General features: G+C 37.1%; 1 protein-coding gene across 10 annotated transcripts in view; it reads right to left on the reverse strand.

Annotated features, from left to right (window-relative positions):
* Positions 1–21,312, reverse strand: part of Ccdc88a (coiled-coil domain containing 88A) — a 176,272-nt gene that overhangs the window by 59,923 nt on the left and 95,037 nt on the right. For all 10 annotated transcript variants that reach the window (XR_009381759.1, XR_009381758.1, XM_059275204.1 and 7 more), the window contains 4 exons: positions 20,015–20,199; positions 7,202–7,339; positions 4,742–5,812; positions 3,448–3,575 (listed from right to left, as the gene is read on the reverse strand). Coding sequence is in view for 8 of the 10 variants with exons in the window: in XM_059275204.1 (XP_059131187.1) it covers positions 3,448–3,575; positions 4,742–5,812; positions 7,202–7,339; positions 20,015–20,199 (1,522 nt within the window). In the remaining 2 variants the exon portion in view is untranslated. The remainder of the gene's footprint in view (positions 1–3,447; positions 3,576–4,741; positions 5,813–7,201; positions 7,340–20,014; positions 20,200–21,312) is intronic.

Genomic DNA, 21,312 nt, shown 5'->3' on the forward strand with positions numbered 1-21,312 from the left:
AGAGGACCCAGGATACAGAGAGAGACACGGGAAGTAGTAGAGAGGGGCTTACAAAGATTCTCAGGTTTTTTGGATCATGAAAGGAGAGAGAGAGGATGTCACTGGTAGCTTCTCTGCTGCTTCTCTGATTCAAGGTAAACTTTTATTAGCAGTCTCAGAGTGTTAGTGTAAACAAATATACCACAATACCATCCTGCCTGTTACTGTAATTAACACTTTGAGTTATTTTTATTCATGTGCAAAAGTGTGTATATGACGTATGTGCAGGTGCTTGTAGAGGCCAAAAGAGTCATTAGATACACTGGGACTGGAGTTGAAAGTGGTTGTAAGCCATACAACATGGGTGCTGAGAACCGAACTTGGGTCCTCTGTAAATGCAGCAAGTACTTGAAGCCACATAGCCATCTTTTCAGCACCTGTAATTAATTTTTATATTTTCTGTCTGAAGACTTTAAGTTTCATGAATACAAAGAACAAATCTCATTCATTTTGGTGTTGGATTGATTCTACAACTGGCTTTTAATATATTTACTAAGTCTGATTTTGGCTGCATTTAATTTTTGATACCTGAATAGCTTTAGACAGTTCTGGAGGTGTTGTACAGTAAGGAGAGAAAAATAAAAATCTCAGGTGAGCAGAAAAAAATTGCTGAAAATATAAATTCCAAGAAACAACTATATTTAAAAAGAAAATAGCATAAAGAGACAAAAGCAATCACAACTGCAGCAATAACTTACTTTGTTATATATTTATATATTTGATACCACCAGTAACCTATATATGCTTTAATGGTAAGAAAGAAACCACCTTAGTAATAGTTGTCTCTTCAAAGTAGCAGTGACATTAATTAGAAAGACAAGAGTAACAAAGGAATTAGGAACATCATCTGAAACTGATAGGCATAAATTTCAAGATGGAGAAGATGAAAGACTAAAAAAGTATTTGTACCTGTGAGCCTTTGTTTTATTTGTAACATAAAAGTTTACTTTCTAGTTAAAGGAAGCTGATTTAGTGGCTTAAGACATAGCACTCTTCTCTGTTCTTTCCAAAATTTAGTTATCAAATACTTTCCAATCACATTTCCTGAAAGTTTTAGTTGACAATATACCATTTTTTTTTTTTTTTTTAAAGAGCTGAGGACCGAACCCAGGGCCTTGTGCTTGCTAGGCAAGCGCTCTACCATTGAGCTAAATCCCCAACCCCCACCATTTTTAATCTCAAAAGCTTTTCTTATATAAACAAACATGTGGAACTGGGCCTGGTGGTTCATGGCTTTAATCTCAACACTTGGGAGGCAGAGACAGGTGGATCTCTGTGAGTTCAAGGCCAGCCTGGTCTACAGAGTGATTTCCGGGACAGCCAGGGATACACAGAGAAACCCTGTCTTGAAAAACCAATAATAATAATAATAATAATAATAATAATAATAATAATAATAATAATAGAATAAACAAACATAGGATAATGAATGTTATCACATCTTCTTTGCAGGTTTTAAATTGCTCTAAGAATCAACTAATACTGGCTCCCTGTAAGAATTAAAGCTTGGGAAGTAGTGAGAAGCACTAAGAGAGGCTCATCTAAACTGGGCTCATAAATTTCAATGAAAGTATCACTTAGGTCAAAACATGCTTTGCCAACAACACAAAACAATGTTTTATAAACAGCAGGTAATCTGAATAAAGAAATGATATAGATTTAGAATCTATATTAAGACAGTCAAGACAGACGTCAGAAAAGATGTTAGAACTCTGGAACTAGAGTTAGGGATGGTTGTGAACCACCACATGGATGCTGGGAATAGAACCCTTGTGCTCTGCAAGAGCAACAAGTAGTTTTGTTGTTCTTGTTTTGTTTCAAGACAGGGTTTCTCTGTGTAGTCCTGTCTGTCCTGGAACTCTGTGTGTAGACAAGGCTGGCCTTGAACTCAGAGATCCGCTGTCTCTGCCTCTAGAGTGCTGGACTAAAGGTGTGAGCCACCATACCCAGCCACAGCAAGTGTTCTTTGACCATTGTGCCATCTCTAAGCTCCTGGCTGCCTGACTTATAACTGAGTAGCAAAATGCCTAGTTATTTCTTTGTGTTATAGAGCTGACCATTTAAATTATCAACCTATGGACTAGTCTCAAAACTACACCATTAAATACCAAATAATAAGCATTAATTCCTCCCAACTTGTATATATTAATTTATATTAATGTATATGCATAAAATATCAAAGCTAGAATAATAAATAATACAACGAAGTTGTATAAATATAATAGTACCAGTGAATTAAAATCTATTCTACATAAAAAAGCATTTTTTATTTTTATTTTCTGTGTGTATGATGTGTGATTAGGCCATGTTCACATGTATGCTAGTGGAAGATAAAGTTGACATCTGGTGTCTTCCTGGATCACTCTTATGTACTGAGGCTCGTTCTCTTGATGAACCAGAAAATGGAAAATTTCAGTTTGTCCATCTAGCAAGCTTGCTTCAGAGATTATAGGTGGCCACTTTGTCCCATTTGGCTTTCATGTAAGTTCTGAAGATCCTAACTCTGGTCTCCATAATTGCAAAGTGAGGGCTTTATCCACTGAGCCATCTCCCCAGCCTCAAATAACAGTCATATAGAAAAGGTTTAATTACAGTATTTGCTTATATGTATGTGAGCATACATGCCACAGCATGTGTATGGAGGTCAGAAGAAAACCTGCCAGAGTTGGTTTTCTCCTTCTACCATGTGAGTCCTGAGAATTGAGCTTATAGGCTACCTACTGAGCCATCTTATTGGCCCACAAAACAGTATTCTTAAGAGTAGACATCTAGTCTAGCTCAAACACGTGGCCATTTGGATACTAAATAAAAGACTACTTGGTGGATCTCTGTGAGTTTGAGGCCAGCCTGTCTACAGAACAAGTTCCAGGACAGCTAGGGCTGCACAGAGAAAACCTGTCTTGAAAGACAAAACAAAATCAGATTAATCCTAACTAAAAAACTACGATTACATGGTCAGAAATTTTAAAAGAAATCTGTATCAACCATTTTAAAAGTTAAAGAGTAATTTTTATACTGTTTGTCCACATCATTTTCATACATTGTGTCTCAATATATATTTTTCTTTCATATATTCCCCCTATCAGTCAATGTCTAGCAACAAAATAAAAGAACTGAGCCACTTAACCAAATGACAAATGAAATGCTTAGCTAACTGCTTATTTCCTGAGAGGAATGTTTTGTTGGCTGGTTCTTCACTCTACTCTCAAAGGCAGTTTCTAAGCTTCTGCCACTTTAGGCATCTTGCTTTTATAGAAATTGTTTTCTTATAAATTACTGGGTTGTCTTTATTATTTCTTTCTGTTCTTACAGAACTTTCTCCAAAACAAGGAAGGAACCAGAAACAAAAAGGTATTGTTTGGGCAACATTTCCCCAGATAAAAACTACAGCTATTTCCTAGTACTCACCTGTCATCAGTACTTTGCTCATCATGTAAGAGTCGCTCTTTATTTAAACCTATCTTCTCAAGCTCATGTGTTAATTTTTCGAGATCATTGTTCATTTGTTGCGTCTTCAATTTTTCACTTACTAAGTCCTTGTTTTAAAAAGAATGTACAACTCACTCAAATGTCAAGAAAAGAAAGTCAGTCAAGACTGTAATTACTACAACAGAAGACATCATTTCAACCAGATAAGAAAGTTCACTAACACTGTCTTTTATTACCAAGAAGTAGCTAAGTAGTATACTACACCCAAGCTGAAACCATTTCTTAATAATCTCTTTTTGTTCAAAATACTGTTGAAAAACATTTTTATTAGAAATAATCCTCTTTCCTTGTACTACTGCTTCTTTATATTGCTATGTTATAAAATAAGAGGAAACTCTTTCCTGGTAAACATACAAGAAAGGCTGGAAAACTGTAAATATTCAAACATTTAATGAAGCATAAAAAATTATATGCACATTTGTTCCTATGAACTTACGTGAGATCTAACACCCTTCCATTATGACAAATCTTTCTTGTGGTAGAAGAGGCCTAACACATGCATCTGAAGAATTAGGGACATTTTTTTTTTAATTGGCCTGTTGCTCATGTTGGCACGTTCCTTCTTAATGCCTCATACTAGGAATTCAGACCACAGAATTGTAAGGTATCCCTGTCCTCATGCCAATGTCCATCCCCATACTTGACACTGAGCACAGACTATTTTCTGACATGTTTCTGATGTAGCAAGTATTACAGGATATATCACCCATCAAATCTTATTATTTCAGAATTCTCAGTACTTCAGTGTTGCAGTTTAAGCTGAACCTGACTTCTATTCTCAGGCTTCTCAAAACTCACAGAGCTTTGGAGTTTGAAAGAGCTGAGAATGAATACAGACATTCAACTCTTTTATTAACTCTGATTCTGAGTAAGTTCATATTTCTGAACTTGTTTGCCAATAGGAAAGATAAAAATAGTATTTGAATGATTGGCTGTGAAAATCATATCAATTTGAGTATAGTCTACATGTGACTCCTTAGCCAAGTCCCTCTAAAAACACTCACTCTAATTAATACTACCTTATTACTAACATTTTAAAAATGTAATTTAAACTTTTCATCTCAATAGGAAAGTTAGAAATTGTTTCTAGTTCTAATTCCAAAATATATAACATGAAGTATAGAAAAGATGATACAAATTAAAAATGGGTTCAATAAAACATGGACTACAAATATAAAAAATGTTTGCCATAAGTTTAGGTAAATATATTTACCTCACGTAATGTAACCAAAGTTTTAATATCAATAGTTGCTCTTTTCACAAGCTCCTTGTTTTCTTTTTCTAGTTCTTTCAGACGAACACAGGACTCTTTATATATATTAATTTCTTTAAATAAAGTTTTGTTTTCTTTTTCCAAATTTCCAATTTTCACATTATTTTCTTCTAGTGTGGTATCTTTTATCTCTGCTTGTTGTCGGAGTCTCTTATTTTCCTTCTCCAATTGTTTCTTGTCCTTTTCGAGTTGAGAAGTTTCCTGTTCTAATGATTTGTTTTCTTTTTCTAATTGTTCAAGTCTTTTGCTAGAAATTTTCAGTTCTTCCAGGTTTTTTTGTAATGTTTGATTTTCCATCTCTAAGTCTTGTAGCTCACTCTCTAACTGTTGGATTTTTTTATTGCTATTTTCTAGAGCTTTCTGTAGCCTGTGGTTTTCTGTGTCGAGCCCCTGGTAACTCACTTCCAAGCGCTCTGTCTTCTTGAAGGAGGCTTTCATGAGCTCCAGGCCCTTCTTGAGCTGCTCCTTCTCACTCTCCAGCTCCTTGTTCTCTAGCTGGAGCTGCGCCATTTTCATGCTCGCACACTTCAGAGACTCCACACTCCTTCGCAGCTCTAAGTTTTCCTCATCAAGTTGGGAATTCTCCTTTTCTAGGGATTCTAACTGAAAAGTAAGGTTTTTAAAGCTATCCAAAGTTTTTTTAAATTTTCTATTTTCTCTTTCTAGCTCGGAATTTTCTTGTTCTAATGCCTCGATTTTTTCACAAGTAATCTTTAAATTAGTTATCTTCTTCTGTAACAATTCATTTTCTTTTCCAAGATGATGCAACTCATTTTCCAGTTCTTCTGCTCGTTCTCCTTTCTCTTTATAATGCTCCAATTCTTTTTTCATTTGTCTTTTTTCAAATTCAACCTTGCTTAGTTTTCCACTTGTTTCTTTGATAGATTCATGGAGAATTTTATTTTCTTTTTCAATGTCTTTCACCCTTGCCTCAGCACTAATCTGGGAGCGCTGTCGTAAGGAAGATACAGTTTGATTCAGATGTTCATTTTCCTGCTCCAATATTTTAATCTAATTAAAAAAATAAAATGTAAAATTACAATGAATAAACACAGTCTTTAAACTATCAAAAACTAACAAGGAAAGAACATGGATACTAGAGTGTATGGCTTACTATTTTAATCTGACAAATATTTACTAAAAGACCACTTCGTATATTTACTTGTCACACCACTAAAATTCATGTTTTTAGGGATTTTGCAATCTAAAAAATTATCTAACAGAAAAACATTTACAATCAAAATGATCTTCAGATTGTTTAGAGTTAATCTACTTCAAATATCCTTAAAGACCTAAGGTTTTAATTTTCATTTAAATAATCTTTAAGTTGCCTACACAAGGTGGGTCATTTGTTAAGTATGTGTACTTTATTTGTTTGTGTGTATGTGTAATCATTTCTAAAAGGAAATTTTAACTGGGTAACATATAAACAACAAAATGACCTAGTATGTCTAAAAACAAATCCATCCAATGCATAACCTGTTCTGAGTTTCAAGATGTCTGCTGCCACCTCATTCCTTCCTCGTTACTGGGGAGGGGGTAGTGTGCATTTTCTCCAACTTCTCCTTAAAATCTGCAGTGCTATTCTACAGATACTTGAAAAGCACAGGAACTGAAGAACATTTATAATAAATTCTTATTAAGCAAACTTGCAGTTTAAATTTTTCTAAGCTTCTCTTCAAAATTTCTAATATGGTATAGAATATATGAAACAATATAGCAATTCCTCCCTAACCAGACAGAATATATTTCAAGATTCCCCCATGGACACTTGAAACTTCAAAGAGTTCTGAGTCTGTAAGTACTGTTTTGTTTCCACATACACTCTACTGATGATAATTTATTAGGCACAGTAAGAGGTTAACAACAATTTTATCATAGGCCTCAGTGTATTTTTCCTTTCCTTACTACATGGAAAACTTTAAACTTCTCATCTTAAGGAAGCACTTATCAGTTTCCCTGACATATGAATTGCTAATATTACTACTTTTGCAACTCAGGGCCATTATCAAGTAAAATGTGAGTGACCTGAATGAAAACATTGTGACACAAGGGTAATAAGCAGTAATAGGCAGATAGTGGATATACAGGAGAAACTTTTTTGGGCAAAACCATTCATATGCACAGCCCGGAATGGGAAAAGATTTCACGACACTACTCAGAACGACACACAAGTGAGAATTTACAGATTGCTGACTTCTGGAAACAGCTGGATGCACTGGATGACTTAACATTTTGAACTGTGATAGACACCAGGTTACAGTGAAGTGGCAGAAGCCAAACTACACGTGGGGGAGTTATGGCAGTTAGTCTGAAGTCTGAAAAGTCCCAGTAGGTTTCCTTGTAGTAGTGTATGAACATTTACTTTAAAACAATTGTTTAAATGAAAAATACACGAACCTGCCTCTCTGAATTTTCTCTGAGTGTTTCAATTGTTTTTTCAAGCTGAGCTTTTTCTTTCATTAGATCCTTGCTTAAATTTTGACAATTCTGAAGACTTTGCTTTTCTTGAATAATTTCATTTTCAAGAATTTCAACCTAGACAAAATTAAATCACAAAACCAGCATATTAAATACTTAACAGACAAAACATTTCAAATCAAAAGACAACTAGTAAGATTAAAATCATTTTAATATCCAAATGGTAAAAGTTAAGAATCTTTATATAGAATTTCAAGTAGCATTCCATATTAATTTTATTAGCTGTATAAAATTTGCATACATGACTCTGATCTTCTCTTTGTGTTAAGACAAATTTGTATTTTGAAATACAAAGGCAGTCCTAGCAGAAGAAGTGATTATGATGTACTAATGAGGACTGCACAGATCTCACTGGGAAACTCTTGGTTACAGTGGATTTGTAGTATACAACTTTTATTAGCCTAGAAATTTCAGTAAGAAAGGAAGAAGAAATCATAAAAGATCGGGAAGGCAAAAGGAGAGATGTGGAGTTTGATAAAACAGCAAACAAGAAGGGACTTGGCAAAGATAAAAGGAGAAAAGGAGGAAGGAAGAACAATACTGAAGATAAACTGTGGCGGAAATGCACATTTTCAGCCAGGCAGGGCGACATACGGACAGTGAGACCTTGCCTCACCTCCTGACAAGACTTTAACTTCCATGTTGACTCATGGGGGGATTAAACCCATTGTGCTGTGGCACTGAACACACTTAGGGAAGCACTTCAATTGCTGGGCTACATTCTTTCCAGTCTGTGGTATTGCAAGAAGGGGACTGAAGGAACTAACCAGCTAGATCCCTGCCCTGAAAGGAAGCTGGGATCCCTGCACCCTCCACTCTCTCTTCTTTTGCTTCCCAGCTGTCAGAAGGTGATCAGCTTTGCTTCCCACATGCTCCAAGTCATCAAGTTCTGCTTCATCACATGCCAAGAACCAATGGAGGAGCTAGAGAAATGGCTCAGTGATTAAGAGCACAGGTTGTGCTTCTAAAGGACCTGGCTTCAGTTCCCAGCATCCATGTGGAGGCTCACCACCAATGGTAACTCCAGTTCCAGGGATCTGATGCCCTCTTCTGGTCTCCTTGAGCACCAGACATGCGCATGGTGAACAGACATACATGAAGGAAAAAATACCCATATACATAAGAAATAACTGAAACTGTGAACAAAATCAGTTTTTCCTATTTATTACTTTTTATATCAGGTATTTTGTCACAGTGATCGAAATCTAATACCAAAGACTATAAAAATAACACTTCAGTTTTAAATGTTAAGATTTTAAACTAATAGTGAAGAACTCTAAAGCAAGTTGGAATTTTCTATTTTAATAGAAGATACTCATAGGAAACTGCTGTGGGACTGTCTGTATGTCAAATTGCTCTGCTTGGTCAATAAATAAAACAGTGACTGGCCAGTGGCCAGGCAGGAAGTATAGGAGGGACTAACAGAGAGGAGAATTCTGGGAAGTGGAATGCTGAAGGAGACACTGCCAGCCGCCACCATGACAAGCAGCATGTGAAGACGCCAGTAAGCCATGAGCCACGTGGCAAGGTATAGATTTATAGAAATGGATTAATTTAAGATATAAGAACAGTTAGCAAGAAGCCTGGCACGGCCATACAGTTTGTAAGCAATATAAGTCTCTGTGTTTACTTGGTTGGGTCTGAGCGGCTGTGGGACTGGCAGGTGACAGAGATTTGTCCTGACTGTGGGCCAGGCAGGAAAACTCTAGCTTCAGGAAACAATCTTATAGAAATATCTCAAAAGTATGAAATCACAAATATTACCTAGTAATTAAGTTAATACTAACTTATACGTTCAAGAAGGATTTTTATAATCTATTAATAACTAAATAATTTGTTTTACCTAATACAGATGAAAACACACATGCTATTTTAGTGTTGTCTAACAATTTGATGGGCTCAAGAACCTGTTAAGAGCCAGGCATCCGACTTACCTGTGGAGTAGTATCTAGATTAAGGTTAGCTTCTAAGGTTGTATACACAAACATGAGTCTATTTGGAAAATCTAAGGCACTGGTTCTCAAGGTAAGTCTCTAAGGCAGAAAGATAAGTATTACATAGAAACATCTTAAAAATAAGTGGTAAATAAATGTATACATGCATACATCTTTAAATTTTAATTTTGTATGTATGATGTATGCATGTATATGGGCACACCCGTGCCACAGCATACACTGGCACTCAGAGGACTTCTGGGGATTAAACAAAAGCTGTCAGATTTTGTGGAAAGTGGTTTTACTCACTGAGCAATCTCATTGTCTCCAGGCATCTGTTGTTACTGATTTTGAGACTTAGTTTCCTGTAGCCCTGGCTGGGCCTGAATTTAATCTTCCTGTCTCCACATCCAAAGAGCTAGGATTATAGGTCTGGACACCACATTCATTTAGTGCAGTGGTAGGGCTCAAACCAAGGGTTTCATGGATGTGAGGCAAGCACTCTACCAACTGAGCTATGTCCTGAGTCCAGTTATACCTCATTTTGTGATATGCTATCACTTACAGAGAATTATGTCATATGAGCCATAAAAAACATGCAAAATAAACTTGGTTACACAACTGAATATTTCTATTCAATTGAAAGTCTAATTAAAATTCAGGGGATGGAGAGATGGCTCAGTAGTTGAGGGTGCTCCTTGTTCTTCCAAAGGCTCTGAGTTCAGTTTGCAGCGTTCATATCGAGCAGTTCACCAACACCTGTAACTCCAACTTCAGAGGATTCCTGCTGCCCTCTTCTGGCATTCCCAGTCACCAGCACACACATGGCACACACTCCGTATCTGTGTATGCAATGAATATGACACCACATCCACTTTGTGCAGTGCACAACATAAATAAAAATAAATCTTAAAATATCCAATTTTCATAATGTTAATTTGTGGTTTCTAATCATTATTTTCTACCACTGTGATAGTAAATGGCTATAACCCAAGCACTCAAGAAGCAGTGGCAGAATGACCACTGTAAATTCAAGGACAACCTGGGCTACATTACATGGTGACTTCCCAGCCAGTTTAGATGACAATGTGAGATATTGTCTCAAAAAATAAAAAATAAAAAAAAATAAAAAAACAAAACCTATTTCCCACTAAAAGGAATAGTAACTTTTTTTTTTTTAAATGGCTGTTTCCTTGGCTTGAGAGATGGCTCAGAGGTTAAGAGCACTGGCTACTCTTCCAAAGGTCCTGAGTTCAATTCCCAGCAACCACATGGTGGCTCACAACCATCTGTAATGAGATCTGGTGCCTTCTTCAGGCCTGCAGGGATGCGTGCAGACAGAACACTGTATACATAATAAATAAATCTTTAAAAAAAATGGCTGTTTCCAAAAGGTCTTGGAAAATGTTAAAAGAATAAGCTTCAATGTTATGTATGTTGGTGCATGCCTTCAATCTCAGTCCTGGGGAGGCAGAGGCAGGAGAATCTCTGTGAGTTCAAGGCTATCATGGTCTACAGGGTGGGTTATAGGTCTGCTAGAGCTGCATATAAAGACCTTACCTCAAAACAAAAGCCACAGAGAAAGAGAGTGGGGGAGAGAAGAGGAGGGGGAGAGAGAGAGAGAGAGAGAGAGAGAGAGAGAGAGAGAGAGAGAGAGAGAGAAAGGAAGAAGAAGAAGAAGAAGAAGGAGGAGGAGGAGGAGGAGGAGGAGGAGGAGGAAGAAGGAAGAAGGAGAAGGAGGAGGAAGAAGAAGAGAGGGGAGGGAGGGAGGGGAAGAGAGAGAAAGAGAGGTGGGGGGGTACCTTAGCACTAAGGCTGTGATAAGGAATATGAAAACAGTTTTTAAACAGTTTCTCATAAACCAGCATAATTCCTAGTTATATACTAAATACCTGACCCTCAGACCTTATCATAGAAACTTCTCGTTGAAACATAAGGTGATCATTACAGAAAACCACAACCAATCAAACTGTGGAGACCAATCCCAACTGATACATCTACAACACAACTCCTGCACCTACGGCTCAACAGGGAGTTTGCTATAAGACTGTGTGTCCTAGAAATAAATGCCAGAGGCCACACCCTTGAAGTCTCACCAACATGGCTACACAAATACTAGCTAAACAAGGATGATAACAACAGACGTGCTACCATGGAAGGGGTAAAGCTCACAAGTCCTCAACCCCAGGCAAACAACTACAGGAATACTGACAGTGGAGTAAAAAAATCTTCCTCAGAGAAGAGCACACCAATTGGTTATTTAATACCAAATGGTTGGCTCTAAAAACATATACATACAAGTTAACATTATACAGACTGAGAAGTTATATTTATGAATTTAGACACACACACACACACACACACACACACACACACACACACACACCAGTTAAAGAAAAAAAGGCCATAAATTTGAATGCAAGTAAGGGGAAGGAGGTACATGGGAAGGTCTGGAGAGAGAAATGGAAGGGGAAAATGATATAATTATATTATAATCTCAAAACATATTTTAAAGAAAGCTCTTACCAGCCCACACTTGGATAGTAAGTAAAATAAATGCAGCAGGCTGACTGCCTCAAATATTTTAAAATCCATGAGATCAAACAAACACTAAAACAAGCAACAGTCTGAGTCATCTCAGGAGGACATAGAGAACCAGTTCACAGTCTAAAAAGGACGTCTGTGCTCTTCTATCAGCTGTTCATTTGATTATGGCATGACCTCATTCTGTCAACGGAAGACGTGCTAGGAAAAGGAGACTTACAGACTCAATACAGACTTTGGTAACACCGCAATTGATTACATAGCTCCTAGGTGAGGTTAGCTGTGGCTGGTTCTGCTTCTCTGATCTTTTAGCGTTCACCCCAATATCTGGCTCCTGAGGGTTTTTTTTTTTTATTAATAAGACCCTTTAAGGTTCATGCTACATCTGGCGCCCAATGTTCGTGGTACGAATTCGAGAAAAAGCTACTTGCCTGTGGCCTTGCAGGCCCCAGCTTAGACCCAAGCTACATGTTGCCGGTTGTGGTGGCACACTGGTTGGATTTACTGAAGGAGGCAGAGGCAGGAGGATCCCGAGTTTGAGGCCAGCCTAGGAGGCTTGCTAAGGAGAAGCTTCGACTGAGGCCAAGCCACAAAAGGTGGTGTGGGAACATGGAGGCAGCAGCTGCTGCTCCGAGTTGCTGGCTCCTTTTCATCGAGTTGGTGATTGCGGTGATACTGTTACCAGGGATGAAAGGTTTATTGCTGCTTATTCAGAGAAGAATTGTCAGGACCATCGTGTTACAAGAAAGCATCGGCAAAGGCCAGTTTGGAAAAGTTTGGCAAGACAAATGGTGGGGAGAAATTGCTGTGAAGATTTTCTCTTCTAGGGAAGAACATCATGGTTCCAAGATACAGACATTTATCAGACTGATTGCTCCAAACTACAGAGGGGCGCACACACACACACACACACACACACACACACACACACACACACACACACATCTGCAGGGAACCATGACCACACCTAACAGTGACTTTGAAATCTTCAAAAAGATGACAGGATCCCACAATGAGAATTCCACGTGGACTATGGTAAAGCCATTAAGCTGATTAACACCATGGAAAGATCGACTTTGGACTACAAACTGCTCAGGACAATTTCGAGATGGCTAGCTGAGATGATCCAGCCTGATAGACTACTTGAACAAGGACTTGAAACAAGCCCTGCATTTTCTCATTATGCAGCGACTGGACAAATGATACAGCTAACTCTCTCAGGACTTGACAATTAACCCAAAAATCTTCTATTCAGGATTCCCTAAAGATGTCTTCACCCCCAGAAAGCAGGAAGTAATTTTAACACAACGCCCACATTCCCAAGAGGTGAGGTGGGTGGTTTTTGGTCATTTAATGAGTTATGGATATTGTCATTGTTTACTATGGTTGGATACAAGTTATTAATTGTTAATGGTCAAAATAAAAAAGCTAAACAAAGGAGATTAGATCAAGGTTCTTGTTTAAAAAAAAAGAAAAAGAGGATATAGAAAAGGGTAGATCACTGAATCTACTCTGAAAAAAAGGAAGATATAGAAATGATAAGATAAAAGGTAGATTTTTTGGATCTACTAAAAAAAGAGAATATGGATATGATAAGATAAAAAGGGAGATTATTGAATCTACTTTTAAAAAGGAACTACTTGTTTTAAATAGGACAAGTAATGATCTTTTTTTTGTTTGAATTGTCAAATGTTAATGGGCTGGACATTGTTAATATATATAATGGAGTTTCTTGTCTGAATCTGTCAAATGTTAATGGACTAGACATTATTAATGTAATTCTTGACCGTATATATTGTACATACTTATTGGATATAGTTTTTCTTGTATTAGTTATAAGCTTTTTTAAATTTTAGACAAAAAAAGGGAAATATGGTGATATTGTATTCCCCAATATATTGTGCACCCTAATAAACTTATCTGGGGTCAGAGAACAGAACAGCCACTAGATATAGAGGCCAGAAAATGGTGGCACACACACCTTTAATCCTAGCATTCCGAAGGCAAAAATCCATCTGGATCTCTGTGAATTCAAGGCCACACTGGAAACAGCTGGGCATGGTGACACACACCTTTAATCCCAGGAAGTGATGGCAGGAAGCAGAAAGGTATATAAGGCATGAGGACCAGGAACTAGAGCCTGGTTAAGCTTTTAGGCTTTTGAGTAGCAGTTCAGCTGAGATTGATTCCGGATGAGGACTCAGAGACTTCCAGTCTGAGGAAACAGGATCAGCTGAGGAATTGGCGAGGTGAGGTTAGCTGTGGCTGGTTCTGTTTCTCTGATCTTCTAGCATTCACCCCAATATCTGGCTCCTGAGTTGTTGTTTTTTTTTATTATTATTAATAAGACCCTTTAAGATTCATGTTACATCTCCTAGCTGTATTCAGCTTGATGCACAATATAGCCAACCATGGTGGCACATACCAGTTTGCTCATGTAGATCTCATCCACTTCTCTGTCACTGGGCGATCCCTGTGTCTTTCTTAGGGTTCCCTTTACTAGGTAGCCTCCTGGAGTTCTGAGTTGCAGTCTGGTTATCCTTTGCTTTACATCTAGTATCCACTTATGAGTGAGTACATACCATGTCTGTCTTTCTGCGTCTGGGTTACCTCACTCAGGAATGATTTTATTTTTTTTAAAGGTTTATTTATTATGTATACAGTATTCTGTCTGCATGTGTGCCTACCTACCACAAGAGGGCACAGATCTTATTATAGATGGCTGTGAGCCACCATGTGGTTGCTGGGAATTGAACTCAGGACCTTTGGAAGAACAGCCAGTGCGCTTAACCTCTGAGCCACCTCTCCAGCCCCCAGGATGATTTTAAAAAAGCACTGCTACTCTTTTTTTTTTTTAATATTTTATTTTATGTTTATGTGCATTTTTGTTTTGCCATTGGTGTCAGGGTCCCCTGAAACTGGAGTAACAGACAGGTGTGAGCTGCCACATGGGTGCTGGGAATTGAACTCAGGTCCTTTGGAAGAGGAGTCAGCGCTCTTAACCCCTGAGCTATCTCTCCAGCCCACAAATTATTTCTGATTAAGATAAGAAAAACTGCTGCTAATCTGAAATGTTTCACATTGATACAGGTTTTTATATATTAGTGCAAAAATAAATTTTTTGTTATGATATGTGCATATATATTTATATTCTTCTATTCCTGTTTGAAGTGTTATAACTGTGCAATGATCTAAACTGCTATGAAGAAATCACAAAAGCAAAAGGACTTTGATGGAAATTTACATGTTGTATGAAAAGCCAGAGACAGTGAAAGATTGGAATAATGATAGGAAAGGGAAAAAAGGAATTTATCTATGTCTGGCTGAACCAGATGAGCAAACACAGGGAAAAGCCTGACCTGAAGGTAAATGGTAAGTTGTAGAGGGCCAGAGGGGATGTGAACTTTGCTGAATTTGAAGGGAAACTACAAGATATATGTGGGATTTAACCACATTATGTTAATTTAGTTTTCTTCATCTTAAAAATAGCTGATGATTCTTCAATGAAAAACGTTTATGTTAAAAATGGAAATATATACATGTGTATGTATGTGGACATGTATGTGACTTATGGGTATGAATGAAAGTTGGATCCAACTGTGTGTATGTGTCCATGTAACTACTGTTTAACTTTAAACAGCAACCACATGGTCTTCCTCCATCTTGGCTGGTGACCTCATCATGAAGTGGGCAGCCACATGGCTGGCAACAATCTTTAAATAAGGTTAAAGAATTTGTTCATTGTATCTCCTTTTAGACTAAGGAGGCAACAATCCTCATTTATTTTGGATTGGGATAGATTTCTATATGATAATTCATGTTATAAAAATAAGGTTTATATAAGATAGGATTTAAAAATAATGCTTAATAAAATACTAAAGCAGCATCTCAATACTTTTATACACAAGAATGCCCCTTGCTCTGACAGGTAAACTTTGCAATTTAAGAGTCTCCCAGATGATAATGGTCTTAAAGACATGAAGTGATCATGGGAAACAGCTGAGGGTTAATGGATCTTAACAGTTTTGCCAGGTGATGGCCAGAGAAGCATGAGCCACAGGAAAACGGGATAGGATTGATTCTAGAAGGTATTTTGGGAAGGAACCAAATGTAATAAATGTTCCATTTACTGTACAACAAACTGACTGGCTATTTCAAAATAATGATTCTTGGGCAATTGCTTTTGCTCAGTTTTTGGGTCAAATTGATAATCATTATCCTGCTGGTCAACTATTAGTTTGTTCAGATGCATTCTTTTATTTTTCCTAAAGTATTAATATATACTCCAGTGAAAGATGCTGCTTTGGTTTTTTACTGATGGTTCTTCTAATAGAAAAGAGGCTTATGTGATTAATGGTGAAGGATATGTAGTTCAAATTACTCCAGATTCAGCTCAAGTTGCTGAGTTGAGCTGTTGGTTTTTCAAATTCTTAAAGATAATTCATTTAATTTATATACAGATAGTCACTATATTTATAGAGCTCTTCAAGTTATAAAAACTGTTTTTATATTAAAACTATTAATGAGCAAATAAGAATGTTATTTCAACAAATTCAGGATGTCATTCATTTAAGTAAGTTGCCATATTTTATGGGACATACTAGAGCATGTTCAAATCTTCCTGGTCTGTTGTCTGAAGGTAATGCTTTAGCTGATAAATTTACTCAGTTGATTGCTTTATCTCAAGCTGGGCTTGCTCAGCAAAAAAAATGCTTTTTTGTATCATCAAAATAGTAAAACCTTAAGAAAACAATTTGGTTTAACAAGAGAAACTACTCATCAAATTGTTAAGAAATGTGCTACATGTCCACAATATTTGCCTGTACCTCATTTTGGAGTAAATCCTCGAGGTCTTCTTCTCAATCATTTATGGCAAATGGATGTCACTCATACTATAGATTTTGGAAAATTGAAATATGTGCATGTGACAATTGATACTTATTCAGGATTTTCAATGGCTACTGCTCAAACTGGTGAGGATACTAAGCATATAATTGTTCATTGCCTGAAATGTTTCTCCTATATGGGGATACCAAAAGTTATTAAAACTATCAGTTTTAATGGATCTGGATGTATTAATAAACTTTTTTAAATCAATTTTGCTCTCAATGGCAAATTGAACATAAAAAAAGGTATTCCTTATAATCCTCAAGGACAAGTATTTTTGAGTGAGCCTATGGCAATCTAAAAATGCAACTTCAAAACGAAAAATAAATAAATAAAAAAGGAGGAGGAGTTATACCCCCAGTCACCACTTTAAATCTTGTTTTAAATTTTTTTTTTTTGTTTGTTTTTTGTTTTTCGAGACACGGTTTCTCTGTGTAGTTTTGCGCCTTTCCTGGAACTCGCTTTGGAGACCAGGCTGGCCTCGAACTCACAGAGATCCGCCTGCCTCTGCCTCCCAAGTGCTGGGACTAAAGGCGTGCGCCATCACCGCCCGGCTTGTTTTAAATTTTTTAAATGTGGATGCTGCTGGAAAATCTGCAGCTGATCAATTTTGGCATGAAGGCACCACCACAAAATTTGCTAAAGTTACATGGAAAGATCCTTGTACTGGTTTATGTAAGGGCCCCGACCCTGTTTAATATGGGGATGAGGGTAGGTTTGTGTCCTCTCACAGGATGAAAATGAAACTCATTGGTTGCCTGAATGACTAGTGCAGTGTATGGAGCAGGGAGATGTTGATTTTGATGTTGCTGATGACCATCCAGAGATGCCAGATTGGGCCTATGTTCCTGATCCACCAATTTTACATCCTGCAACTCAGAAAGGAAAAGAAATTGTGGTTGCAGTAAATGATACCAGGCTTTTAGATCAACCTTCCACCCAAGAGTTCCAGATTGCTTACCATTTTTCTTATATTGGATATGGTAAAGGGATTCCTGTATGCTTTTACAAAGTTATTGCTTCCTCAAGGTGATTGGATAAGTAATATTTCACCCCCCTCAATGATTTCCTCCATACACAAAAGTACTGAGAGAGTCTAACAAAACTTTGCTATGGAGATGATATACTGGCACTGTTCCTTTAAAGTATAACATCATGTGAACACAGCAGTATATTCCCGATTGGTACAGAAATCAGGACGATTATAGCAGAATCTTGGGACTAAGGACTGTCAGTTGGAATTTGGTATTTGAGTACTGGATCTCTACAAATTTATGTTTGGAAACTTGCTGCTGCCATGGGAACAGTGGCAAAAAAATTCCAGTCACTTGAAACCTGTTTGTCCTTTGAAAAGTACTGTTTTAGCTTGTGTTAAAAATGCACTATGTTTGGGGCTGGAACATGGCTCAGCAGTTTAGAGCACTGGATGCTCATCCAGAGGACTGGGGTTCAATTCCCAGCACCCACATGGCAGCTCATAACTGTCTGTAACTCCAGTTCCAGAGGATCCAACACCAATGCACATAAAATGAAGTTATATAAAAAAAATGCGCTATGTTCTTTTAATTTGTGAAGCAAGTATTTTTATGAATGATTCTGTTTAATGTATCAAGTCTTAATTGTATTTTAACCAATTGTATTTCTCAAATGGATAACCATACTCATGTAATAGTAGTGTTAAAACAACCTTCTTTTGTAATATTGCCAGTATATATGAGTGATCCATGATTTGATGATAAAAAGTTACAAGTGATTGAAGAAATGAAGAAAGCTTTAAGCAGACAGAAGCATGTTGCTGGATTAGTTATAGAAGGAACTGCAGCCCTTGTTACTATGCTTGCTACCATTACTGTTGCTTCAATGCCTTTGTGTCAATCCTTCCAGACAGCAGGGTTTGTTAATCAATTGTCTATGAATGTTTCTATGACATTAGAGACTTAAGAAGATATAGATCTGAAAATGGAACATAAATTGAATGCTTTGTATGGTGTGGTACAATTTCTGGGAGATGAGCTCCAAGCCTGAAAACTAGAGTACATTTGAAATGTCATGCTAATTATGAATAGATTTGTGTTACATCTTCTGTGTATAATGAAAGTGCTATTGGATGGGAAAGAGTTAAGGCACATCTTAAAGGAATTTGGTATGATTCTAATGAATCCTTAGATTGGTCTAAATTACATCAAGAGATTATAGACATGAAAAAGGCTAAATCGAATTTTGATGCAGTTAAAACAGCTGAAGATATTCTAGAACAATTCAAAAGGGCTATCCCTTCATGGTTATCATTTACTTCACTCTTAAGCAGTTGTTACAGTTATTGGAGCACGTGTCTTAGTAGGCATAATCTGTTTGCTTATAATTTTCAAACTGATTTTGAATATGTTATGGAGATTGGGCTCAGAACTCCATGGAGTGAAACTCCGCACATTCCTCTGACTTGACACCAGAGGCTGGTAGCTAAAGATGGGTAAGTTTTCTTTTCCTCCTTTCAACCTAAGACAGGACGTGAGTGATGGAATTCATGCTCCTATGACTGGTAAGACTGGAGTGTGGTAAGGAACGCCCTAAGACAGGCACAGTCACCTGAGCGACTCAGTGGAGTCTTAAAATAAATAAAAAAGGAGGAATTGTGGGAGCCCACAACTGACTCAGTTTCCCAGTTTGAATCTGAAGTCTATTCTGAGTCAATAATTTAAGCTTCTGTGCTCCAGGGCTGTGAGAAAGTCCTGATTAGCCGGCAGAGCCTTCTTGAAGGGCTGTGAGAAAGTCCTGATTAGCCCACAGGAAGGAACACACTATCTAGCTAGACACAGGCTGCTGATGCCAGCCAGAGGTACATCAAGATAGAAAATGAAACTGCCTGCTCCTTGACACAAGGCAGGATAGACAATGGTTGAATGCCTGTGCTGTGCATTGTTCTACCTCTGTCCTTCAAAACTGTACAGCTGGCTGTGAAATACACTTAGGGCTGTCTGGCACTGACCGGCAGACCTCTCAACTCTTCTGTCTTCTTCATTGTCTCTTCAATCTGCGTGCCTCTACCCAGCTGCCCAGCTGACTGTCGGCAGGCTCAGACAGAAATGCTGGAAATTGAACCAAGGAAACCTCCATATACCAGGCAACTGCTCTACCACTGAGGTGTATGCCCAGCCCATGTCACTATTACTGAGTCTGAATGATAGTCAGAGAGTTTGGTTCATTCATTTCATTTAAGAACATGTGAGAAGAGCTTAAACAATATTAAGAATACATTACAAATAAAAAATAAGTATACTAACATTTATATACTATTAACATTTATATAACATATTAACATTTATATACTAACATTTAACATTACAATAAAGATTATATTTTAATTTACCTTTTTATTCAGTCTCTGGTTTTCTTTTTCAATTTTTAGGATTTTGGAAGTGCTGCCTTCTGCAGAGTCCATAGTACTCCGAAGCTCTTCTACAGTTTTTGTCAAACTTTGGTTTTCCATCTCCAACTTTAATAACTTACTGGATGTCAACTCATTTACTTCATGGCCCAAGGATTTCTGTGGTGCTGTAATAATGAAAACTACGTCACTGGTAAAACTATTTTTACTTTTTAATATTAAGAATACCTATTTTTAATGTATCATGACACTTGATCTTTAACTTTATAAAAAATTAAATTATCTAAGATAGACACTATTAAACTAAATGAAACAAACAAAGTCTTGAGCTTCTAACATACACAATTTAGCCTAAAGAGACTATAGAATTCTAATTCCATGAGAAATTACTTGGTAATGGCATGTCAATGAATCTTGGGTTATTCTATGAATTACAGCTATTGCTCTGCAATCTTACAAGATCACCTTGACTCAAATAAGAAATATAAGGCATATTATAAATTTTTGGAGCAACTTCAAATATTAAAAGGCAGCTAAAGAAGAATCCTTACAAACGGTTTGAAGATCATATAATACATACTGCTCACATTCTAAATAAAGATGTTAATGCTCAGCTTAGGAGCAAAGACCATCACCATCTGCTCTATTTGTCATGATAAAGCATCTTTATAAATAGATTTTTAAAAAATTTTAATTTATGTATGTATTAGTGCTCTGCCTGTTTATATGCCTGCATGCCATAAGAGGGCACCAGATCCCATTATAGATGGTTGTGAGCCACCATGTGGGTGCTGGGAATTGAATTCAGGACCTCTGGAAGAGCAGCCAGTGCTTTTAACCTCTGAGCCCTCTCTCCAGGCCCATCATTCTTGAATACAGCACCACTGTCAATTCAACCTAGATTAGATATTTTAACAAGAACAAAATAAGCTCATTTGGTATAATAAAAACTTTCCAATGGCAGTATCCATGGTATATTCAAATTATATATAACGATTTGATCTAGAAAACAGCTAAGTTTTATGATTTTCCATTATCACTGAAGAATATAAAAATTTGAGAATTATGAAAGTTACTTATTACTTCTTCTTCTTATTATTTTGTTTTTGTTTTTCAAGACACAGTTTGTCTTAAAAAGTTGTATCCCTGGTTGTCCTATGACATATTCTGTAGACCAGGCTGGACTTGAACTCAGAAATTCACCAGCCTCTGCCTCCCAATTGTTGGGATTAAAGGTATGAGCACCACCACCTGGCTTATTTATGTTAATATTAAATGTA

This window comes from Peromyscus eremicus, chromosome 10 (genome assembly GCF_949786415.1).
Source record: "Peromyscus eremicus chromosome 10, PerEre_H2_v1, whole genome shotgun sequence".
NCBI classification, from domain to species: domain Eukaryota; kingdom Metazoa; phylum Chordata; class Mammalia; order Rodentia; family Cricetidae; genus Peromyscus; species Peromyscus eremicus.